The following is a 25,103-nucleotide window of genomic DNA, read 5'->3' as shown; positions in this document are numbered from 1 at the left end:
ATAGAGGATAAGATATATTAGCATATTTAGGATAACAAAAACATAATCTTCCTGTAAATCTAATCTTCCTGTAACACCTTGAGTGTCAGGGCACTGCTTGTCACCATGTCTCTGCAAGCACCTGCAAGGTTGTACACGGCTCTCTAGAACTGTCAGCCTTGTCACATACGGGCATGAGGCGAAAAGGCTCTGGAAAAATAGTCCTTTTGTTTAAAATAGAAACATAGAAGGAAGCCAAATTAACACACAAATTACTGAATATCCTGTTATTGGGAAGGGGGGGCAGGGGGGGAACCCCTTCATTTCTAAAATGAAGAGAGTAATTGCTGGTACCAAAATTCATGTTTCCTTTTGGGTGAAATTCTCCAGCCAAGCTTGGCGTTAACCAAGTCGGCAATTTCACTTCATCATTACTTCACAAAAGACTTCCAAAATCACTGCGGCAGACAGGCAAAATAAAAATGTTAAATACATCCTGGCTGGGAGGGGACTGAAGCCTCCACACACAATCAAAGGTTTAAAATAATAAAAAAAAAAAAAAAAAAAAAAAAAAAAAAAAAAAAAAAGACAGATGGGATTAGAAAATGTTGCAGTGAAGACTCTGGAATGAGATGAGATCACAGCACCAGCCTGTCTTTTGTGGACCTGCACAATGATCCCCGAGCCAGACTGGATTAGGAAACCTCGCGACTAGGGGTTCAGAGAGAGGCTTCCGGTTCCCGGCACTTTGGGGGAGAGAAGGCTGAAACGATGCATCAGATTTACAGCTGCAGTGATGAAAATATAGAAGTTTTCACCACCGTGATCCCTTCCAAGGGTGAGTAAAATTGCCCTTGACTGTTTCCTTAGCGGCACCTTATGCCGGAGGGTAAGGATAATCACGTGCTGTTTTACTATGGTTTTCCTCGGGTCTCTCAGAGGGTTTGATGGGCTCTCTGTTTTGATGGTATTGTTGTTGTTTAAAATAAGGTACATGGATAGACATTAATCATTGAGAAACAATTGATCAAGGGGGTGGGGTGGGAATGAGGGCGGTTAAATACTCCCAGTTTCACTTAATTGAACACTGGCAACCCAATACGCCACCGAATGAAAGTAACAGCAAGCCATTGTTTTAGGAAAGAGAGATGAAAACAAAATTCCCAGGGCAGCCAGAGAGATTCTTTCATGTTCGCCAATGAGCAAGTGGATTTTGAAATGAGAACCAGCTGGCTCAAAAGTATGATTCTGAGCTATGCTGTGAAATGTGAGGGGAAATACTCCCAGCACTGGCCTAAAGTCTAACAAAGTGGTCAAATAGTGCCCTGACCCAGGGTTGGCCTCTAACACAGATCCCAGGGCCATGCTCCCAAACTTCACCTCGAGCTAGCACTGCCAAAAAGTGTGACTCTGTAAGCCCTTGTGCTCCAGGGTGAATGGTGTCAAGTCCCAGGAAGGGCTTTGTGTTCGAGCTCAGAGGACAGCAGGTGTCTGGTTACTGGACAGTTCCCCCGTCCATCCCCTCCAAAGCTCAGCCCTCTCTCCTGCTCCCTCTGTCCCTCCCTGCAGCCCCTGCCTTGCTGGGAGAGCCTGGGACTCTGGCTTAGCCCTGGTTTCATTGTCAGACTTGAATGAAGGGGGCTGGATGTTTGCTGGTGTTGTGACCCCCTGTTCAAACAATTCTTTTCTTCTTCCCGTGTCAGCCACTGACAGGGCCACTGCTCAGAGGGGGAAGGGAGAGACTCAGCCTGGTCACAAAGAGACAGCCAGCAGAACATAAATAAAGCTTTTGACATCTATTGCCACATACAGAGAGAAAAAAGAGCTAGGAGTCTGCCCACGTGCAGGAGTTGGAACTCTAGAGACTCTGAAAAGTACCTGAAAGTCAAAAGCCTACCCTCTGACCTGGCAGTTGCACTGCTGGATACTTTTATCATGGACGTTCACAGTGACATTGATTCTAGGAGAGCAAAACTGAAAATAAATGTCCTTGAGGAGGAGAGGGGTAAAATGTGGTATCATCATACTATGGAATATTCCACAGTTGTCAACAGGGATGAACTAGATCTATGTGTATACACAGATCTCAAAAGCATAATGTGGAGTGAAAAAAAAAAGCAGGCTGAAAAATTTTATATGTATGATAACAGTTACTACATCTGGAAATAAAAAACAACACTATACATTATTTATGGATATATGTCCAGAGAAAGTATGAAAACATAGGCTGGAAAGATGCAGATAAAATTAGTGATCTTATTAGCCCTGGGGAGGGACGGAAGCAGAATTGGGGGAGAGTAGAAAGGGAATCTAAACTTGCCTAATTTTTTTATTTCTTTTACACGAAAAAACAAATTGGAAGCAAATATGAAAATGTTAAAATGTCAATTTTCTGTAATTTTTTCCCATTTAACAATTTTTATTTTTTTTATTTAAAAAAAAATTTTTTTTAACGTTTATTTATTTTTTTGTGACAGAGAGAGACAGAGCATGAACGGGGGAGGGGCAGAGAGAGAGGGAGACACAGAATCAGAAACAGGCTCCAGGCTCTGAGCCATCAGCCCAGAGCCCGACGCGGGGCTCGAACTCACCGACCGTGAGATCGTGACCTGGCTGAAGTCGGATGCTTAACCGACTGCGCCACCCAGGCGCCCCCCATTTAACAATTTTTAAAGGGAGAAAAAAATCAAAGCCCAACGGCCCTTTTTAATTAAAAACTTATTCAACAATTCAAGAGCAATGTCACACTTCACCTGAATAAAATAATTTAAAATATGGCCTCTGATCCCATTTGCTTAGCATAGTGGTCAAGAGACAACTGCCACTTCCGCACTGTGTGACCCTGGTCAGGCTACTTCACCTCTCTGGGTCTGAGTTTCCATTTTTGTAAAAGGGAGAGCTAGAATTTATCTCCCAGGGTTATTATGGAGGGAAAACTGAAATACAGATAAAATATATAATGCATCTAAAACAGCATGTAGTAAGCACCATTAACTATATCACTTACAAAATGATTTCTATTTTCATTCCATATTTAGAGCAATGAATATTCAGTCAAAGATAAATGTTTAATCCTATATTCCTTTCTTGCCATTTTCATTCATGGCCATCTCCGGGTAATAAACCAAATATTCATTAGTATTCATGGACATGTCACTGCTCAGGAAGTTCTCTAGAAAAGGAGTATTTGCAGTTTTACATTGAACCATAAATGGAAGAAGTTCACCTCTTTTATTTGTTTTTATTTTTTGCCTCATCTTACCTTCTCCAAAGCTATCAAGCAGAGGGCTTTCAGTGAGAGAAGACTGTGCTAGGTCTTCTTAAGTAACTGCTTATAAGAGAGATTGGTAACTCTTCATTATGTCCCCACATTCTTTAACAGCAGAAACAGAAGTTGGCTTAATTTTATCTAACAAGTGTTACAGTCCTCCCTGGTATGCCCTTTTCCAAATGCTATCGTTTAGCATGACTAAAATGACCAAAACAGTTTCTGAGCACAGCTTCAGCAGCATGGGCAGTGTGGCCAATGGTTAAAAGTATAGGGCCTTGTTCCACAATCAGCTGTGCGGCCCCTAACCTTCAGTATCCACACCAATAAAACGTAGTTAATAAAGAATACCTAGCTCACAGAGTTGCTAGAAGAGTGAATGAGATAAGGCAAAGTAGCCATCAGCTGGTAAAGCTCAATGCGAGCTATTATTACATTATTGTATTATATCCTCCTGTCCAGCACACACATACATACATATATTGGGTTCAGCTTAAAGGCATGGGATCAAGTCTATGACTGAGAATAAGTGTGGATTTTTACTTTCTGGAGAGAAAGAACCTTACTTGAAGGGAAAGAGTTCATAGACAAAATTCACAGTAAATACCAAAGATAAAAGCTGTGGTTTTACCAAGAAGTTATACCAGAAGTTATTTCCTGAGCAACACACTAAAATGGGTTTAATTCTAGGGTGAATAATACCACAGCATTCAAAATAATTCTTCTGAGGATAAACAGCAATGGGGAGGCATTCGTGAGGGGAGTCAGGGGACAATAGGAAGAAATGGAGAAAACTCAAGAAAGAGAAATCCTGAAGGAATGCTAACTTAGAAGTTATCACCTATTCTTTCTACCTGCCTTCAGTTTGCAGAGATAGAAGAAAGAAAATCGTAAAAACCACTAATTCCTGAGAACTTTCTCTTTGCTGGGCACTGGACCAAGGGCGTTATAAAAATTAGTTTATTTAATACCTGTCACGGCCCTCTGAGATGGTTGCTATTAATTACCCTGTCTTACAGATGAGGAGAGTAAGGTGTGGAAAGGATGGGTAATTTGCCCAAGTCACGTAACTGGCAAAGGGTCCTGTTCCAATTCATCCTCACGTGAAAGGAATTGGGAACCCTGGCTATAAGCCAGCACACCGTACTCCAGGTTTCATGGCTGTAGGTGCTCTGCAGAAAATACCACCAGCCAGCACTCCTCTGATCACTTATCTGGTAGGTGACAAGAAGTCATCTCAGTTCTAGGCAGGGCAGTGACATGGAAGATTTCAGTTCCAAGTATATTATTTTAGCAGCAATATGGAAAACATGTCTGAGTATCTCCATTTCAACAAAGTACACACCTTTTCCCACCAACTAACATGTTTTAATGGTTGATTTTTTAAGCTTTTTACTGTAGTGATAAAACATATATAATATAAAATTTACCATTTAGCCATTTATAAGTATACAGTTCTGTGGCACAAAGTACATTCACATTGTTGTGCAGCCATCACCACTATCCATTTCCAGAACTCTTCATCATCCCTGTTAAATAACAACCCACATTCCTTTCTTCCCCCAACCCCTTCGTAACCTCTATTCTACTTTCTGTCTCTGAATTTAACTACTCTAGGTATCTCACATAAATGGACTCATACAATATTTGTCCTTTTGTGTCTGGCTTATTTCACTTAGCTTAATGTTTTTAAGGCTCATCCATGTTACAGTATGTATCAGAATTTTACTTCTTTTTAAGGCTGAATAATATTCCATTGTATGTATATACCACATTCTGTTTACCCATTCATCTGTTAGTGGACATTTGGGCTGTTTCCACCTTTTGGCTATTGTGAGTAATGCTGCTATGAATTTTAGTAACACCTAAAATTGTAATCACACCCCATTCTCCCCACTTGCCCCTCCCCACTCTAGGTGCAAACCCTCTCTGAGGCTACATCAGCCTCACCAGTGTTGTCTAAAACTATCCCTTTCTCTCTCTTTGCAGTGTCCAGTCCAGCCAGAAGAAGAGTCAAAAGTTCTCAACACCTCTTGACCAAGAATGTAAGGACAACTTCAGTTTTCATACCTTTTGTTGGTTTTCAGTTCAAAAGCAGCATATAGCTTCTTCATTCCCTCTGCCCTGCTCTCAATAACCATGAAGTTTTTCTCTATCGCATACTGCTGTTCTGTATTTCCTGTCCTCCACTTCACCAAAATGATTGACAAATGTCAACTAGGCAGCAAACAGCCCAGTATTGGACTCCACCACCCCAATTCTGCCATTTTCCCCAGACACACAGAGTAAATCTTACTCTCTTACAAAATTGTTGTTCTTATTTAAAGAGAGTCCAAGATGTGAGTATAGCATCCCTGACCTAAGTGTTCTTCTGTTGTTGGCAATTGGCTATGTTCCATTGTTTCACTATTATAAATAGCAGTGCAATTAATTTGTAGTAAATATTATTCTTTTGGATTAATTCCTTGGTGAATTAACAAGTAAAAGGATAATAATAGTTTCATTTATCCATCCATCCATCCCATATTTGCATTCCTACTATATGTAAGAGACACTGCTAGATGTGGAGAATAGTGATTTTTTTTAAAAAAATGGTTTCTGCTTTCGGTTTTGTCACATATTACCAGGAATTCTGAATGGCTGCCAGGCTTCCAGCAATGCTTTTCCATTTGCCTCCAACCTCACTAACATCAACTTTCATTTTTTTGTATTATCTTTTGCTATTCTAATAAGCATATACATTACCTTAAAATTAGTTTACATGTCATTAAAGCCAAATGGTACTGTAAATTTCTCATTTTACTTACAGATTTCTTTATACAAAAATTGTCAATACAATCTTTGTACTTTCATTGAAAAGGTTGAACTGCTGATTGTTTCCCCTCAGTTATGCTGGAGTTTCTATTTCTATCACAATTTTTCATAGAACACCATTTTGATCTTCTAAGTATCTCAATTTTTTGAAGCCTCTTCTCCATTAAAAAGAATTTTGGGAGGGGCACCTGGGTGGCTCAGTTGGTTGAGTGTCCAACTTCGGCTCTGGTTATGATCTCACAGTTTGTGAGTTTGAGCCCCACATCGGGCTCACTGCTGTCAGTGCAGAGTCTGCTTCATATCCTCTGACCCCCTCTCTTTCTGCCCCTGCTCATGCTTTCTCTCTCAAAAATGAACATTAAAAAAAAAAAAAAAGAATTTAAGTGTCCTGGGAATGAGACGGGGTTTTAGTCATTGTTTTATAAACATTACTTTTTTAATTCCCAAATATGTGCCCATTATACAATTTCAAATAATATGAACATATAAAGTATAATATCAGAAAATTCTAAAAAGCTGTAGAACAGAACAGTTAGGTATACAGACTTGGAGTCAAACTGCCTGGGCTTAAATTCCAGTCCTATCCATTTCTAGCTAGGTAACCTTGAGCAAGTTGCCCACCATACTGAACTCAATTTGAATGCTAAAGAGCATTCAAATGGGAATAATAGGAGCACACATCTCAAGAACCATTGGAAGGAGCAAATGACTTAATACATGTAAAGTGCTTAGCCCAGAACCTGTGACACATTAAGCATTCAATTAATATTGGCACTTTCTTTTTAAACTTTTTTTTTTAATGTTTATTTATTTATTTAGAGAGAGAGAAAGGGCATGAGTGGGGAAGGGGCAGAGAGAGAGAGAGAGGGAGGGAGAGAATTCCAAGCAGTCTCCATGCTGCGAGCACAGAGCCCAACTCAGGGCTTGATCTCAAGAACCTCAAGATCATGACCTGAGCCGAAATCAAGTGTCAGACATTTAACCAACTGAGCTACCCAAGGACCCCAGAGTTGGCACTTTTTAAGTGAAAATTTCCCATATACTAGCATATCATTATTGTGCTTCATTGCTCAATAACATACTGTTGTGCAATTTGCTTTTTTCACTAAACAATAAATCTTGAATATCTTTACATGCCAATTAATACATAAAGATTTACCTCTTCCTTATGAAGACTGCATACCATACCATTATATTAATGTACTATATAATTTTCTACCCAAATCAAATCTGAAGTCTTCTAGATTATTTAACCAAATTACCAACAAATGGTAATTTTTCTCTCTACTAAAACAATGCCACAAGCAATATCTTTGAACATATCTTTCATGCTCTTATGCAAATATTTTTGAGGATAAATTCATAGATATGAAAACGCTGGGTCATCACATCAATGCATTGTACTCCTTAAACTTACATAATGTTATATATCAATTATATCCAATTTTAAATAAGAAAATGCTAAAAGGATATGAACATTGAAGAAAATGTATAGTCATTGCCAAATTCTTAGCAACTGTTTTCAAGTACTCTTACCAGAATACCCAAGTCAATACTGTATGTCACAATGTTTTTAATCTTTGACAATCTGATAGGTGAAAATATCTTGTTTTAATTTGCATTTCTTTAATCATTAATATTCTTCACATTTTCAGGGATTTGAATATTTTTTCTCTATAGATTCCTAATTCATGTCTTCTGCCCATTTTTCTGTTGTACGTCTTTCTAAAATGACTTTTAAGAATATTTTATATATTAAGAAAGAAAAGGACCTTTAAAATTTTTTAGTTTTTTTTAATTTTATTTTTGAGAGAGAGAGACAGAGAGACAGAACCCAAGTGGGGAAGGGGCAGAGAGGGAGACACAGATTCTGAAGCAGGCTCCTGGCTCTGAGCTGTCAGCACAGAGCCTGATGCAGGGCTCAAACTCACAAACCACGAGATCATAACCTGAGCCAAAGTCTGATGCTTAACCAACTGAGCCACCCAGGTGCTCCAAAAAGGGCTTTTAATGGATGGAAAATTTCTTTGTGGTAGGGCAAGAGATTCTTACCTTTTTCCTGGTCCTTGAAAACTTAAGCCCACAGTCTCAAAGAAAAATGCTCCTGACTTTCAAGGAGTAGTGAATGTTACCAAAAATGGAAAGGGAAATCGTTGTCTGCAGGTAATTTAGAATTTAAGAAAAGTTTCACAACACACTTTTCGCTCAAGGGGCATCTGGATTTGAAGGAGACACAAATCATTCAAGAATCAGAGCAGATCTCTTGGGAATTGGGAATCTTTGGTTCTCAACCAAGTTCTTGCTTTGAATTTCTAAACCTAAACAATGTCCCTGTCTGAATCACTCCTAATACCAATACCTACTGGCTTTATAATGATAGAACAGTATTTACAAAAGCTTTTAAAATGGAAACTAAATCATTATGCTTTCCAATAGTTAAGATTTAGAACCTAAATAAAGGAGACAACTCTCAGTAGTGATGATGAAGCCACACAGGCCTAAGATACACAAAAGAACCAAAACATGGGGCACAGTCTCCTGGAATATCCAATTGACTTCAACCGGGCACTGTAGAACCAGGCTCTCAGGTTTCTTGGGAGTGGAAATTTTTGAGAAAGACTGTTATGTTTATGGTTTACGACTTTCCCTCTCCAAAATATTTTTACTCAGAGAAAAAAGTGACTCAAGTATATGAATACATATTAAAATTTGCTTTCGATTAAAAAAATAAAATCGGAAGCTAGGGTCTTGTTTTCAACTATGCAATCTTCTGGGTGAGACAACTTAATAAGACCCTCTGGCCTTTGATCTCTTCTCTAAATTTCTCACTTCCCCTAACAGCCTGACTCATCCTTTGCTTGCAAAACTTAGCCTAGCTGTACAGAACATTCAAATTAGAAAAGACAAGAAAGGTTTTAGTCTACCTAAGATGAGGAAAGTGAGTCCTAAAGAAAGAACTGTCGGATTTTTTGTTTCTTCATCCAACTGGCTCTTGGCTTCCCTTTGAGTTCCCAAGAAAAACAGTATTTTGCAACTGCTCAAACCTACCAATGTCTATGACTTTCTTTGTCCTGAAATTCTTATTTGTATCTATTCCCACTCCTTGGGCTACCATGTGGAGTCAGGTTCCTTCCTTTACAAATATCTCTCCTCTCTAAGCCATCCTTAGTGCCACAGCGTCACTAAGGTATGGTCAGTTAGGCCTCCCAGTACAATGGAGCCACTGCCACTGATTGCCAGTCCCAGGATAATGAGAAGCATAAGTACCACCACCAGGAAAGATGGAGAAATAAAATGTGTAAATGTCACATTCTTCCCAGATTTCAACCTTGCCGGGGAGAAATTGGTCTAGAAATCTACTGATTTTTCAAAATGCACTGAGCAATCAATTGTACTTGAAATTTCTTATCTGGATGTAGGCATTTCTACAGGTTTTACAAAAAGCACTCACTTAGAAGTCATGAAATCATGGCTTTCATCCTTGGCTCTGCCCCTTATAGCTCTGTGACTTTGAGGACACATGACCTCTCTTGGCCTCAGCCTCCCTATGTATAAAATTAGGGAGTTGGCTAGAACATTGCTATGGATCCCATCAGCCCTAAATCATGATGATTCTCCATCACTTAGGTCTCACCTATCTTTCCAACGCCCCACCAGCCCCCTAGACTTCAAACAGAAGTGTGAATCAAGGATGTCAGTAGATGGAATCCTGAGGCTTCGGTATTAGCCCATGCCTTCTGTTCTTCCAATCTCTGACCCAAGACCAGCAGGGGATCATCAGCATACTGCACTAGTACATTCCCCTACTTTCAGAAGGCAGTTTGCTAACTAGGAAAGGAAAATCCAGCATTTAACCTGGTCTCCCCCTTCCCTCTCCTCATTCCCCGGTCTTACCCCTGTACTCAGGGTGCTAAAGAACCTGCTCTCAGATCATTTTTTTTCTCAGACCAGCAGCAATAGCAAGTTCAAACTGTGCCCTACAGACCAGAAAATAACCCAGGCTTTCAGAAGGCCACAGCCATCCATTCGGCTGTCCATTCCCTGGTATGGGCCCAACGTACTCCTCTGGAGCCCTCTTAGAGCTGAACACCTCTCTCTTTCCTTCCCTGCCATTGGCATCCTTTGGGGACTGTAGAAGATACCCAGAAGAGGCACTTGGCCCTAAGTCATGACCTGGGAAGTAACCAGCCTCATCCCCATCCCCAGGAAACCTCCTGCATCCAGCAGAGGGCTGAGCAGCTAATGCCTCTATCCTTCCCAGTTCTCTTCTTCCACCCCACAGTGCAGAGAAGGGACTGCGGAGGTGGTTTCTTGTTCCTGAAAGGGAACATTCCCCTTTCAGAGGAGGAAATGTTGGGTTTCCCCCATGGACTCCTCAGGCTCTCATTACCTGCCTTACTTTCTCCTTGTACAAAGTAGATCTGAAAACATACCAGTTTTCACTTCTCCTCACTTAGAAGAATGCTGACAGAATGAAAATAAAACCAGAAATACCACTGACAGCTGAGAGCCCTGTGTCAGTAATGAGGTTCAGGTCTCTCCTGTTCAACCTGGAGGTTCATGTTCCAGAGGAAGGCCTTTAGGCCAAAGATTACGTGTCCAGGGGAATGGAGCCCTGAACAACCATTAATCCAGAAATTTCCAGTATTCTGGGGCAACATCATGGCTAAGTACAGTGCCAAGGGTAAGGAAGGTAAGGGGAGAGCAGAGGGGACTGTTAGTACAGGGTGGTCAGTGCTGGACACCCACTGCTGTGCTTCACAGTGTGCACAGTGAGCTGGTGCAAGGTGGATCCATGCTGCCCCCAGCTCAATGGAAACACCACCTTCTAATTATACTGCAATTTATAAATGTATCAAATCAACACATTGTATACCTTAGGTACAATGGGAGGAAAATGGAATAAATATTTGAAGTTATCGGGGAGGGGGGGGTGGAGGGACCACCTTCTGCAGTGCCCAGAGGAGAAAAAGGACTAATCCTACATGCTCCTCAATTATCAGCTTTCTCCAAAGGCACAGAATGAATGAGTCTGGGCCCTAAAATGGGTTTGAGAAGAGTTAATTTCCTAATCCAGATAAGACCAAATTTGGGATATATTAATTTTCTAAGCAAAGGACTATTTGTGGTAAACTGAAGCAAAGAGTGACAGCTTCTCCCATTTTACTCTTTGGGAGATATGAACTGCTCTCTGATTCTGTAGATAAATATGTGGCACAAAGAGACAGCGCAAGCCATGCTAATAGAATCTCTACAAATGACAGGCATTTACCATGCCCCAGTACAGCAAGGACACACAAGAATATCGATCTCCTTTTCACATTACCAGAAGGTGTCAAAAGTCAGGTGTGAACTCCAGTCTGCATGACCCCAAATGGAGTTCCCTTCTTCATCACTGACAATCTGAGAGGAGAAAACAAACAAAAAACAAAACAAAGAACTTTGTTTTCAGTTGCATTTAATTATTATTCAACACCTTTTCATGTTTAGCATTTGTATTTCTATGGTCAATTGCCAGCTCATGTTTTTTGCCCCATTTTTCTGTTGTTTTCTTCCTCTTTATTGATTTGTAAGAGTTCTACATACATGGGATAATTCCTCCTCATATGTAACAAATGTTGTATTGAGCCATATTCAATTCTAGTGTTTGTTGTTTTGTTTTGAACATGTATCTTTATCTGTCTGGTATTTACTTTAGTATGAGAAGTGTGAACACAGATTCATTTCCTCCAGTGACCTGACATTTATTCTAACACTACTTATTAAAAATCCAATTTTTCTCCACTAAATTGAATTATAACCCTATTAAAATATTTATAAATTTAGTCTTATTTGCTTCAGCATCCTCCAAAAGCAGCACAGTTGTTCTGTATGGACAACTGAGGGGGATCTATCACAGCTCAGACTACGGGGCTGAGGTGGGTCCACCTAATTCACAGATGCCCCCAGTGCCCAGGATCTGGCACAGAACATGGCCTCACAGGATATCTGCTGAAGGAGCAAGAAAATGAGTGTATGCCAACCTCAGAGAAGCCATGGCGTACTACTGGAGATAACCAGCTTCAAAGAAGTGAAGAAATTCAGAATGAATGACCCCAATGTCCTAGATACGTATAATACTATGCAGGGTATGAGCCAAGAACTGCTAAGGTTCCCTTCATCACTCCTGGTATTAAGATAAAATACAGTATTATTTGTCTCAACTTTTTACATTTAAATTATTCCAGTGATTTAAGTATGTTTGTTATAACTTTTAAGGCCCATTTTGGTGGGTCCTGATGAAAGGGGTGTTTCTTTTTAATGTACTTCCCAAGATAACTATTCAGCAGGTGATCATTACTGAAAACACCTTAGCTCCTAGCATTCCGTCTGGCCTTCTGGAGTTTCCACTTAGTGAAGCACACACAGTGGAACTTCATCTCCCAGCTCCACCTGACACAGGCGTTCTGCAAGGAGGGGAAACGCGAGCAGGGGGGCTGTGCCTGCTCCGTCTTGCCAGCAGCTTCTTTCTTTTTAAAACCTCAGAATCAGTTGGGCTCCGAGTCCTCTCCCTAGCTCTTCCCTCTGCTAGAGCATTCAGAAAACTGTCCTCTGTGTGAACAAGGGTGTCTGCCTAGCTCAAAGACTGGAAGACCCTGATTTCCAGAACTGTTCTCATTTCAAATAGCCTGTTCTGTTACCAAACGAGGTGATGGCTCAGGCTCCTGACTCTGTGAAGGGCTGCTGGTGAGGAACCCCCAGAACCTTCATTTTTCTACACCATGGCACCATTTGGCATGCTGAAATTGAATAAAACAGTTGACTGTTGGAGGCCAGTTTACCCAAGTTCTCTCACTGCTGGTAGCATTCGCTGGAGTAAAGAATACTCCAGTAATTCACTGTTGGCACAAAGTGCATCTGAAGATCGGAGGAGAGCAACAAGCTGACTGTCCTTCCTCCTCCCGGCAGGTGGTGATCGAGTCAGACCTCTACACTCCGAGGCCCCTGGAGCTGCTGCCACATCGCAGCGACCGCCGCGACGGAGAGGGCCGCAGGTCGGGCAGGCTCCACGGTGCTCGGCAGCAGGGACCCCACCTTGCCAAGGCCCCAGCCAGACCCGGTATGTGCGTCCTGGATCGAGTCCCTAGAATCTCCCTGGGGGGCAACGACGCGCTTAGACCAGCAGCCACAGTGTCTGTGGCCTGGCTTGCATTTTGTCCAATAACCTCACGATCCTCCCTGGCGTCCTCCATCACGCCAGGTGAGCGCAGCACCTGTGGCGTGGGGCGTGCGCTTCCCCCCGCCCCCGCTTCCCCCGCCCCCGCCGCCGGGGCTGGTTCTTGGTGTTCCTGCTCTGAATGCACCCGTTCTCGGGCCCCACCTACAGCTGCAACACAAAACACCTTCTACCTGAAAAACACTCCTGGCTGTGTGTAATGAGCAAATGCTTTCATCTACCATCTTGCTCCACAGGAAGTCCTGCTGGATTCAAGAGGAGATGAAAATCATTATGTTTTGGGGAGAGAAAACCAGTGTAGACATGACTCATGAAGAAACAGAAGCTTACATTATTTTACAGGCTGTGTGTGTAAATTATACAATCCTTCATGAACTGCCATCTTAAGATCTCAGAATTGTAAATGTGAATGACTTAGGGCTATTTCAACAATCTCTAAAAAGAATTTAGGGACAAATTTGTTTTGGAAACCGAAAACATTGTAAGTCTTAACCTTAAGCACTATTTTGAAAAATGGCTTCCACCCCAAGCGGTTAAACAGGATTCTGCATCTAGCCCACTGAAGTCTGTGATGGTATTTCACCTTCAATCGCTGGTTTAAGTTATTTATGTCCACAGCTTAAACTAATTCATAATTTAACTCCAAAAATACACAATAGAAAGTCTGGGATGTCCTTCTCAAGGCTTTTCAGTGTCAGCAATTTTATATAAGAACTGAAATAATACATCATGGAATATGTATCTTTATCCATCCATCTACTCTCTCCATAGATGCTGGACTGGATCTCTAAGATTTCTTTGATCACTAACACCCTGATCCTGTTTTTATTATCCTACATATAATAACACATAAATCAAGCCATATTCTCTAGCTAAGTGATTACATATACACATATGTAGAGTGAAAGCATTAGGAAAACCACAATCTGCCTTGCAAATTAAGAGGAGATAAATTTTTCTCTGTGTCTATATATAGGAGGGTGGGTGGGTGCATGTGTGTGTAGAAAGAGAAAAAGAGAATATCTTCGCTACAAAATCATAAAATGAATTTACAGCCATGCTTCTCGAATTTTAATGTGCAAAAGAATCACCTGGGAATCTTGTTTTCATGCAGATTTCAATTCAGTAGGACTTAGCAGGGCCCCAGATTTCTAAGAAGCTTCCCCATGATGTTGATGACGTTGGTCTGAAGACAATATATTGACTAGCAAAGATTTAGAGATGGTCTAATGGGTGGTTCTTGAAGTGGGGTCTCCAGCAGAATCACCTGGGAACTTGCTGTAAATGCGTATTTTAGATCCCACCTAAGACTTACTGAATCAAATTCTGGGCTACAACCCAATAATCTCTGATTTAACAAGCCTCCCAAGTGATTCTAAAGCACACTGAAGTTAGAGAACCACTGATCTGCAACCATCCCATGCCCATTTACAGAAAAGGAAACTGAAACCATAGAAACTGTTTGACTCAAAGTCACACTGCTTATTAGCAATAGAACTGAGAGTAAATCTTAGGTCTTCTAATTTCCTAGCTAATGCCTCTATACCCCCCTCATTTCCACCCCTAGAGAACAATGTCTTCCCAACTGTCTAGTTTTAGGGGCCACTTTCCTTCCTTTTTAAGTAGCCTGTGGAAGCTTAACTGCCCAAGTCAGTCTTTTATTCTGAAAGAAAACAGTAAGTAATGAAATGGAGAGAATCTGCCCAACATGTGACAGTCAGCTCATGCAGGGAATGTGCTAGTCAGGTTTAAAAAAAAAAAAAAAAAAAAGACCGAGCTGGGCATGGATTCAATTCCTTCAGCTCCCCCAATCTGATAGACTCCAGAGGGGGTTGGGGAAGACAGCAGGTTTCTGAGTCAAAGCCAGACCCAGTGCTTTCCACGGGAAAGGCTTGGTATTGGCCTTGGGCAAGGAGTCTCCCAACCTCCCATCAAAAGGATGTGTGTCTCCAGGAATCTCAGATCTGGGGGCATGCTTCTTTTCTGAGCTACAGGAGAAGGTTCCTGGATGACATAGACTTCTCACATGGGAGAAAGATTCTCTGAGGATCTCGGAAATTGCAGGAACTCTGAAGGAAGACGCCTTCACCATGAGGCCCTGAGCAGGTGAACCTCAAGTGCCTGGAATAGGGACACCCACCTCCTGGGCCCAAGAGAATTGGCTGTCTCTGGAATGTCTCTACCAGGATGTCCTCAGGCACCTGAGAATCAACTTGTTTAAATGGAATGCATCCTCCTCCTTCAAACCGCTCTTCCTTCCTCAAGTAGGATGTCTTCCTTAACATCCCCTTTGTCCTCCCCATCCCTACTCCACCCCCTATGCCACATACTAAATACTGACGACGTCAATTCCTGGATGTCTCATCTCTCCCTCTTGGTACCTACCTCAGGTTACCCGGACTCAGACCCCTTCATCTCTGGTGCCTAGCACCCCACCGTGGCCCTCAGCCACCAGTCCCTCTCCCTATACAAGGCTACCAAAGGGGTCCTTCTAAAGCAGAAAAATCTGCCTCTGCCATCCTTCTGCTTCAGTGTCCTTCCCATCCCCACTGCCCTGCAGACCATGCCCAAGGCCCCCCAGAACCCCTCCTCTGCTGACCTCTCCAGGGCCACCTCCTGTGACACTCCTGTCCCTGCCTGTCCATACAAGCAGCAACCCTGAGCTGTGGGGTGATTCTGTGACTACTTCCTTATATTCAGTTTCCTGGTCCTTCCCTGACCCTGGATTGCCCTCCCTGTCTCTACCTGGCAAACACCTCCCAGAGTCCCTCAGTCAAGCTTCCCCAGCCCTGCAAGACCCCCAAAGCAGTCTGCCATTCCCTAGATCATCCTCACCCGGCTTCCTCTAATTGTTAGGTTATCTCCAAAGCCTCCATTTCCTCATCTAGAAAGTGGGGACTATTATGATATCTACCTGACGGGGTAATATGGTAAGGATTAAATGAAACAATGTTTATGTGTTTTACACTCTGCACAGTGCCTGACACAGTAAATACTCAAAAATATGAGCTGCTGTTATGCCAGAGCACTGTACGTTATGATGTAATCTTGGGAGTCTTGTAACTTCATTTCATTGGCATTGAAATGTTTTCTTCCTTGGGTTGGGGAGTGTTTTATCTCTATCCGCTATAGTGTGAAGAATGGGGCTTGTTCTGGAATGTCTGCCCAAGGAGAGAATTATATTGAAAGGCAACTTTCCCCCACCTGTTATTGGCTACCTCAGCTTAACAACTTGATTCTCAGAAGCTGCAGACGTCAGGGTAGAGATTATTCAGAAGTAGGTTGGGCCTCAGGAATAAAGGCCTAGCAGGAAGGTTCTCATGTGTCTTCCATAGCCAATGGCTCAGAACTCTGATAAACTCCAACCCTCCCACATTCTGAAGCAGTGCTTCCCAACACAGGCAGGACGTCACTGCTCATTTCCACAGAGGGGTGTCCAGGATCAGCAGGCTGAATAGATCCCAGCTGTAAAGCCTTAACCCCTGATAACCTCTTGTGATGTCGCACCCTAGGAGGGAAGGACAAGCTAAGGGCACATTCTCTGAGTACCTACTGCACACACAGTATCAAATGCTTCCACACATGTGATCTCATTAGACCTTAGTTTCAGCACCCCCTGGAAGAGTGCCAGGGGTGCAGATTACCCACTCAACAGTTGCCCCACTGCGTGACCCTACTGCCTGATTTTGCTGCTTGGTACGAAGGTTTTTAGAAATTCCCAGCTTGTGATCAGTTAGCTAATGAGATCATCGACACAGAAGTAGGGGGGAAGTAGAACACAGAGTTCCACTGACTAATGCCTCCTCTGTTCATCCTTGCAGTGGGGATTTCAGAACCCAAATCATCAAATCTGTGTGGGAATCGAGCATATGGAAAATCTTTGGTAAGTAAAATAAGCCTGGTTAGTTCTATCTGGTGTGTTTCAAACTTCTTGCCCTGCCCTTGGTTCCAGGCCTGAAGATGGTCAGAAGAGCTTCCCTGAGGGTTCTTTGCTCCCCAAGTCTATCATCTTATAGCACACCACTGGATGTTGCTCTCTTTCTTGCCAGAAATTCAGCTTTTAGGCAAACAGAAGATATTACCTAGTGGACATCTCAAACATGGTGGGGAAAGGCGTGGTTTCTGTGGTAGGCACATGCCAGGTGGAAATGCCTGACAGATTCCCAGGGGCAGCTGCAGGGGTGATGAGATGTAAGGGTCTTGAACATTGTGAAAATACAAAACACCAGCCATCTTAGGTCAGGACAACTCTGGAGGACGTCTGCTCCATGTGAGGTTTTCTGGAAGCAGACTCAGATGTGGGGTATGGGGTATGAGATGTACATTAGGGGTCAATATGTGTGATAGGAGAAAGGGAAGTAGGATTGAGCAGAGTCAACTGCTAAACTACCATGCACACCTGATACCTGCTGGTAGGAGCTCCAGGGCAAGTGTTACCCATCCAGATTGTCCTGAGTTGGGCCCAACTGGCCAAGCCTTTGTTTCCTCCTTGCTTTGTTATGGTATGTGGGCTGCCCCATGGAGTGTGGGTCAGGGTCAGCAGGGAGGGCATCCCCTGGGGCGAGAGGCCCTCTGCATCCTAGGCCCACCCAAAGGAGCTGAGAGCCATTTGCTGCCTGCCCCCTAGCAGCTGGGCAGCTTGTCTTTCCCTGAAGGGAGATCAGGTGGTGCATGTCCAGATCTAGCACAGAGGACATCTACATTGTCTTCTGGGCATGAATGTGGGTGCTCTGCGTTAGCACAGGAGTGGAATTCTGGCTACAGGTGAGGTCAGCTCAGGCATCCTGGGCTATGTGAGCATCAGCTCTCCAGATTGATAGATCATTCCATGTGAGGACCAGAAAAGATCCTGGAGATTGTGCGGGCCAGCCCCCTCGTCCTTAAGGAACGAAGTGGGCAGTGAGCACTTCATTCCCAGTCTGAGGAGAAAAATCTAATCTAAATACCTCACTTAGGTCATCCCTGTTCTAGGAAAACCCTACAAAGGGTAGGGATGGGACAAGCTGTTTCATCAGGAGCCCCCTGCCCCCACCTAGTACCTAGGAGAAACTGAAGATGGCTGAGCTACTACCACAGAATGCAGACTGTCAGGCTGCAACAGTTCTAACAGCTGCCCACAGCTCAGCCCAGAAAAGACTAAGGTTAAGGGGTAGAGGATGGCTCACAGTCTTGGATTACCTGCCCCCAGACTCTGGGCTGCAGTCAGACAGTACCCTTGGCAGAGAGGTAACTGCATTTGAGAGGCCAGAATGAGTTGAGACGGGATAGGGTAGTAATGGGGACACAGTTTCAAAGGAGGAGGGCAATACTAATGCAGAGAACAAGGAGGCAGGGCAGCATGACTGACCCTTTCCTGTGAGCCTGAGACAGTGCTGCTGGGGTCATGCAGCTCTTAGGAGGCCCCTTATCCCAGGGTGGGTGAAAGAGTGATTCAGAGCTTGCGCAGCTAAATCTGATTCAATGCTGCCATGCACTGGAGGAGGACTAAGGACAGTGGAAGAGGAGGGATGTATGTATGTATGTTCCCAGGGCTGGGCTGTTGGCCTGATGGGGAAGAGAGCTCCTGAGAGGCCACAAGGTGGCACAGTAACTCTGCCCACACATTTGGCCAGCTCAGGAGAGAAAGGGACTGTGAAATCATGATGTCCTTGACCTGGAATTTCCCAGCAATTCCAGGAATGTGGTGACCCTGAGCTTTCAATGGGGCTGGGGTGAAGGAACAAAGCATAGTGTATACCCATTGACTGAGCAAACTCTGGAGTTAGCCCTGGTTAGGCCCTCAGCTACTTTTCAATTCAATCCATGTTTCTTGAGCACTCACCACCTTCTTTAGAAGGGCTGCAGTGGGCCACCAAAGGGATTAAGTCCCAGACCCTGACACACACCATGCCACGCTTCTGGGGATCAGGAGACTAGACAAGCACATGACACAAGAAGAGAACGGTAGAAAGATAGAATTGGTAAAAAAAAAAAAAAAAACAAACAAAAACAACAACAACAACAACAACAAAGACAGAATTGGTGAAATGCCAAAACATGTCACATAAGTACTCAGAGCTGCGAGGACACGGGACACAAGGGCAGAGAGAAACCATCTCGGGCCACCAGCCTGAGGAAAGACTTCCTGGAAAAAGTGGCCTTGAAGGACAGGCAGAGATGAGGCTCAATCCAGAGAGCAAGGAAAAGCTAAGGGAAGATGCAGAGCTGTGCATGAGCATGAGGACAGACAGGACCAGCCCTTCTGGGACCAGAGCTGTCACAGTACCCACAGGCATCCCAGAAGCTGGAGCCACATAGATGAGGTGGAGCCCAGTTTTGAGGAGCCTGGAAGTGTGGGCTGCAGAGCTGGCCTAGGTCTGGCCTGCAGCGGGGAGGCCCTGCAAATCCAGTGGGGCTGGGATAAGTGGTGGGTCTGGTTGGAAGCAAGGAGGTCCCGGGTGACAGGATCTGAAGGCTGCAGCAGAGGATATGGAGAGAATGGCACTGATGTAGGCAGTCTTTCAAAGCAAGAATCTGCAGGATTTGACAACAAAGTGGACACAGGCAATGGGAACATGAGGGGGGACAGGTTGTCAGGTAAGAACTCTCTCAAGTTCTCTGGGTCAGTGGTTCTCAAAGTGGGGTTCTGGGACTAGGAGCACCTAGGAACCTGCTACAAATGCAGATTCTCAGGCCCATATCAGACCTGCTGAATCAGAAACTGGGGTAGGCCCAGCACTGTATTAACAAGCCCCACAGAGGAGATTTGATGCTTGGCAAAGGAGGACCATTGTCCCAGGTGGTGGATCAATTTAGTCAACTGGCTCCAGTCAGTGCCAGAGAGTTGGGACCATGGCCACAGCCTCACATTCCCTTCCCCTTCCACACAACCCAGATTCCTCCGGTGGCCCGGATCTCCGTGAAAGCCCCAGCCGCGCTAGAGGCGACAGCCACAGGCTCAGAGAACGGAGCTGTTCTGACAAGAGGGTAAGTGCTGTCTCCCCGCCTGCTGCCTGCAGGGCTCCCCACACAGTCCTGGTCCTGCCACAGAGCAGTAACAGGTGGCCTGGTTTACAGACTCTCAAGATGCTAAAACAAAATCCATGCCAGCTTTAAATTACCTTTTAATGAGGGCAATAATCCTGGGTCTCTGCAGTGTCTTCTCAACTGTTTCCCTAGGATTAAGCTGAAGTGTTTTTGATGGTTTCCACTTCATTAACACCACTCTGTAGACTTAGAGAAGTGTCATTTGGGAGGGTTTTTTGGTTAATTAGATAAATGTAATTACAGGTCATATTCAGAGCCTGCTGGTAGGCACACTGGTCTCAGAAATGCTTCATAAATAAGGTTAAGGGCTCCTGCCCAAAGGTAAAGAGGTACGTAAGAAAAGTTTCTAATCAAGTTTATAACCCCCACGATTTAACTGATCCAGAACCAGCAGCTAGAATAGCAGGAGGGGATAATCCCCCCACCAGGAACTCCCTCACTGCCTTCAGTGTTGCATTAAGATGGCAAGCATGTATGCAAAACTCAAGTCAACATGTACATTTATGCCCCTGCCACTATCCTCCATACTGCACATAGCGGAAAAGTGAGTTAGGGAGTGATGAATGGGGTCTACTCCTTGAGGGAAAAAATTAAAAGTCTGGCTCTGTGAAATGACTGTCCTCCTTACCCACCCCTGGCTTTTCTCTTTAGATCCAGACATCTCAAGAAGATGACTGAAGAGTATCCAACCCTTCCCCAGGGGGCAGAAGCCTCCTTACCGCTGACAGGAAGTGCTTCCTGCGGTGTCCCTAGCATCCTCCGGAAAATGTGGACAAGGCACAAGAAGAAGTCTGAATATGTGGGAGCGACTAACAGCGCCTTTGAGGCTGACTAAAGGTGACCCTCCCTAGGTGCCCTGCGTTGGCCAAAGTTCACCGTACAAGGGAAGAAAACTTCCAGATGGGAACTGAGCCACATTCACCTCTGCTAGTAGCTGGTCCAAACACATCACCGCCCCTTACTAACCGATAGCCCCGGCTTAGGATACAGGCAAGGAACTTCCCTCGAAGGCAAAAGAAAAGTGTGCCTTCTTAGAATCGATAAAGCCATTGCTCTGAAAGTGGCTTTGGGAGGTCATGGAGTTTATATACCTATCTTTAAGCAAACCACACCACAATCAAACTTTCTCAACCCATTTTAAAGACCTCCAAGGAAGGAAGCAGGCAATTCCTCAGTCTTCCTTGTGAGTTGTTCTAATGTGTGTGATTTCTGGTATAAATATAAGAGCTTGATGTTTGAGGCACTTGTGAACACAGTGGTTCTTACTATTCCTCTTATCACATTTATTTCATCTTGACAAAGTACAATTTTTAATGACAAAGCACTATATATTTACTTCTACTTCTAATATTCATTTGACAGTATTGTCAAGATTGATATTGATCATTTGGCATGATTGCATGAATTCTCTATTCTTTTACATGCAGTTTTTCTATCGAAAAACATGATTAAAAATTAAATGTTGAATGCTAATGTTTTCTGAAGTGGCATAGTCTAGTGAAATTAATAATACCTTGCATTGGTATAATGATTTTAACTTTTAAAAGTGCTTTCCCATCCAATATCTCTTATCTTCACAAAATCCCTGTTAAAGAAAGCACAATTATTCCCAATCTACAGATGGGGAAGCCAAGGCCTTATGAACTTATGTGACTGGATATAGTTAGTGGTATTAGATACTAGGTCCTTAAGTCCACCAGACTCCTTGCTTTGCTTACTCTAGTAACTGAGGAAGGTTTTGAGGGACAGAAGTATGTCTCTGGGGGCAATGTTTGAAAGGAAAATTTTGATAAAGTTGGAAAAAGGGACTTAAATGAAACACATTATGTAGTAGGTTGAACTAGAAGAAATTGCCATTTCCATAGGTAAAAAATAAATTGATCATTTATTTCATATGGTTCAACCTAACATATAATATTGTGCTTTCCCTCTCTTAATGGAAATGTTATCAATCCCATCTTTAATATCAATAGACTTCCAATGATAATGTGATAATGACAGCTCTCATTTGTTAAATGCCTACCATGCACGAGACGTGACACTGAGCACTTTACATACATCCTCCCTATCTTTCTAACAACTCTAAGTTAGATGGCCTTATCTATCTACTGGATGACAGTTTAAAGCAGTTACATGATTAGTCTGAAGGTGCCTGACCCATATGGGTGTCAGGCATCAGTGCCTGTGCTTGTATCCCTTTACACAGAATAGTTCAGAACACAGAGAAGGATCATGGTTAGCAAACAATTTTCATCTCAAATGCTAAACACAGATGATGGGCAGACGCTGCCTAGAGTGCTGTGTGGGGAGGAGTCTAAGATGAAGGAGTGTGGTGGTCCATTAGAAATGCCTGCCTGTGGAGGGCATTAGTTGCACATGTCCTGAATATCTGTCATCTGTAGCGTCAACTCTACCCCCAAAAGGCTTGTTTTCTAATTCAGAAGCTTCAATTAATCCAACCCATTTAACAAAATCAGACACTCCATGATGAAATTTAAGTCCAAGACTGGGCTGGAAATTGTCAGGTCTTGGTACAATGAAGAATTTGGCTGCGTTACCAGTCTCAGACTCAATGGTTATTCATAGGCTACTGCTCTGTGGCCACATGTTGCCTTTTGCTGAGTTACCTGTTTCCATGTCTCCAGGTCAACTGTAAGGAGGCATGGAGGAATAAAAGGCCTGAGCTTCTGGGCTTTCACCTTGCTGATCCCTGCCCTTCAGCCATTGTTTTAGACTCTCAGCACCCAATCCTCACGTTGGGACATGACTTGAATATTTGGGCATTGAGTTCTCTTTCAGTGAGGGCCTAGTCTCAATGGACTAATAGTCTTGCACAGTATAGATAATGGCGGGGGGAGGGGTGGTGATTTATGCTGGACCTATCAGAGTATCTATTCTACTATTTATTTTAACTTATTTAATTTATAGCTGATGTTCTCTATTTGTATGTGGCACCTGGAGATTTCTGTAGGATCTAACTTATAAGGAACTAACTTATTTTTAATTTAAATATTTCATGATTAAGTGTTTGCCTGGCATATAACATCCTAACTGACCAGTTCAAATAAAAATAAAGTATGCTTTGTTTGTGACCTCAATAAACCACCACAAGAGTATGAAGCTCCCTCATAGACTGAGAAGCTTTCACCAAGGGAAAGAATTATGAATCTGGACCTCACTGCTCCTTTACCTAAATGAAAAGGATTGTGAGAAAGAATCCAGAATGTTCTTTCCATCCTAAGGCAGTGTCTGGTTTTGATATTACAGGCCCTGCCCAACGGTCAACACTAGGGCCATTTCTGACAGGGCTTGGCCTGGCATGACCCATCCTCTCTGGGCTCACCCTCCTCCCTGATCTTGAGCCCTCAGTCCCACCACAAAGTCCAGGGGGGGCCAGTGGCCATCCCAGCCTGCTGGTCTCTCTCCCCCCTGAGGCGAGGGAAGAAGAGCCTTTCTCCTCTGTGCCCACCTCACGTTCAGCCTCACTGGAGACTGCCCCGTGACTCATGTTGCAGCCACTTGCAGGACGCTGAGGCCAGCTGCAGACTGCTGTCCAGGATGACGGAGCCCGGAGCCTTCCTGTGCCAGAGGCAACAGGGTTTCCAGGACATTTAGGGTAATAAAATTGCCTCTGTTAGGACCAAGTCCAGTCAAATATTTCAGTTCTTACTTGTGTGCTCTCTGGAAGTCCCCCCACCCCTCCCAATACTTGGGTTGCCTTCAGAGCAGGCAGATGGGCAGTGGGCAGGCAGAGCAGCAGCAGCCAGAGCCCAATTTTAAAAGGAATCATGTGATGTGTTGTCTCTGACTCTAAATTGGCAGAGACCTAGGGACAAGCAAGGAAAAACACATGAAGATAACTCGCCTAAGGATTCTAATTCTTAGGAATTGCATGTAGTTTTTAATATAAGAAATGTCAGCCTCTGTTGAGAGGCTGGTGGTGAATGTATTGCCAGAGTGCAGAGGAAGAAAAACTTCATTTTGCAGACAGGCCATGTGCCTAGAAACAAAGTTTTTTATTTTGGGGGTTTTTTGGTCACTTTGGACCTGGCACAAGACTCACACCTATTAATATCCTTTGTTGGGAGGGAGCATGTAGTTTGGGGAAAGGCCATGTGCTATCCAGGGAGTGGCAGCAGAAGAAACCTGACATGGGACTTGTTCACTGACAGGACCCGTGTCAACCTGGTTCCTAGCCCCTAGTCAGTATCTGTGGGGAAACCAAGTAGATAGACTCATAGCATTTCACATCATTAAGTCCTTCCCACACCCCCGGTGCTTCTAGAGACCTCATAAATCTCGAGTCCTGGGCAGAGCCACTGGAGCACAGGTTGTCATGAGGCTAAACTCTCCTCCCAGGGGGACAAGCAGCCAGGCCTTTACCTGATACCCTAAGAAGCATATGTGCTTTTCCAGGAAGAATGGGGAGGGGAGGAGGAATCTGGACCCCATCTAGCCCCCGAAATAGCAGGGCTGGGGGGGTGGTACCTAGAATTCTGGGCAAGTGCTGATCAGCATTTCAGACTCCATCCACAGAGGAGCAAATTGAGTTTCCTAATCTTTGACCACCTAGGCCCCAGCAATTCTTCAAAGAGAGGCCCTACTCCAACACGAACCAGGTTTTTGCTCGCATCACAATCCACAGAGCTCAGGATTCTATGCAGCTTAGCAATTGCAGGGAGTGGGGGAGGGGGTGGGGATGGGCATCAGGAGTTAATCAGCAGCCCCTGATGAACAAGACACAGCTATTTCTAAAATCAAATGCCACAGCTAATGCTCCAAATGTGATCACATTCTCTG

At 43.7% G+C, this 25,103-nt stretch overlaps 1 protein-coding gene across 1 annotated transcript; it reads left to right on the top strand.

The window, feature by feature from the left end:
- Window positions 1-290: 290 nt before the first annotated feature.
- VXN (vexin) lies at window positions 291-23,408 on the top strand. Its single transcript, XM_040487684.1, has 6 exons — window positions 291-817; window positions 5,237-5,292; window positions 13,010-13,160; window positions 17,099-17,160; window positions 20,152-20,243; window positions 20,955-23,408. The coding sequence occupies exons 1-6, from the start codon at window positions 751-753 to the stop codon at window positions 21,136-21,138; spliced, it is 612 nt and encodes a 203-aa protein (XP_040343618.1). The 5' UTR covers window positions 291-750; the 3' UTR covers window positions 21,139-23,408.
- The last annotated feature ends 1,695 nt before the right edge of the window (window positions 23,409-25,103 follow it).

Source organism: Herpailurus yagouaroundi, unplaced genomic scaffold (genome assembly GCF_014898765.1).
Source record: "Herpailurus yagouaroundi ecotype Mexico unplaced genomic scaffold, PumYag 165, whole genome shotgun sequence".
NCBI lineage: Eukaryota > Metazoa > Chordata > Mammalia > Carnivora > Felidae > Herpailurus > Herpailurus yagouaroundi.
Note: the sequence above shows the minus strand (reverse complement) of the source record. Positions and strands in the feature narration are given on the sequence as shown.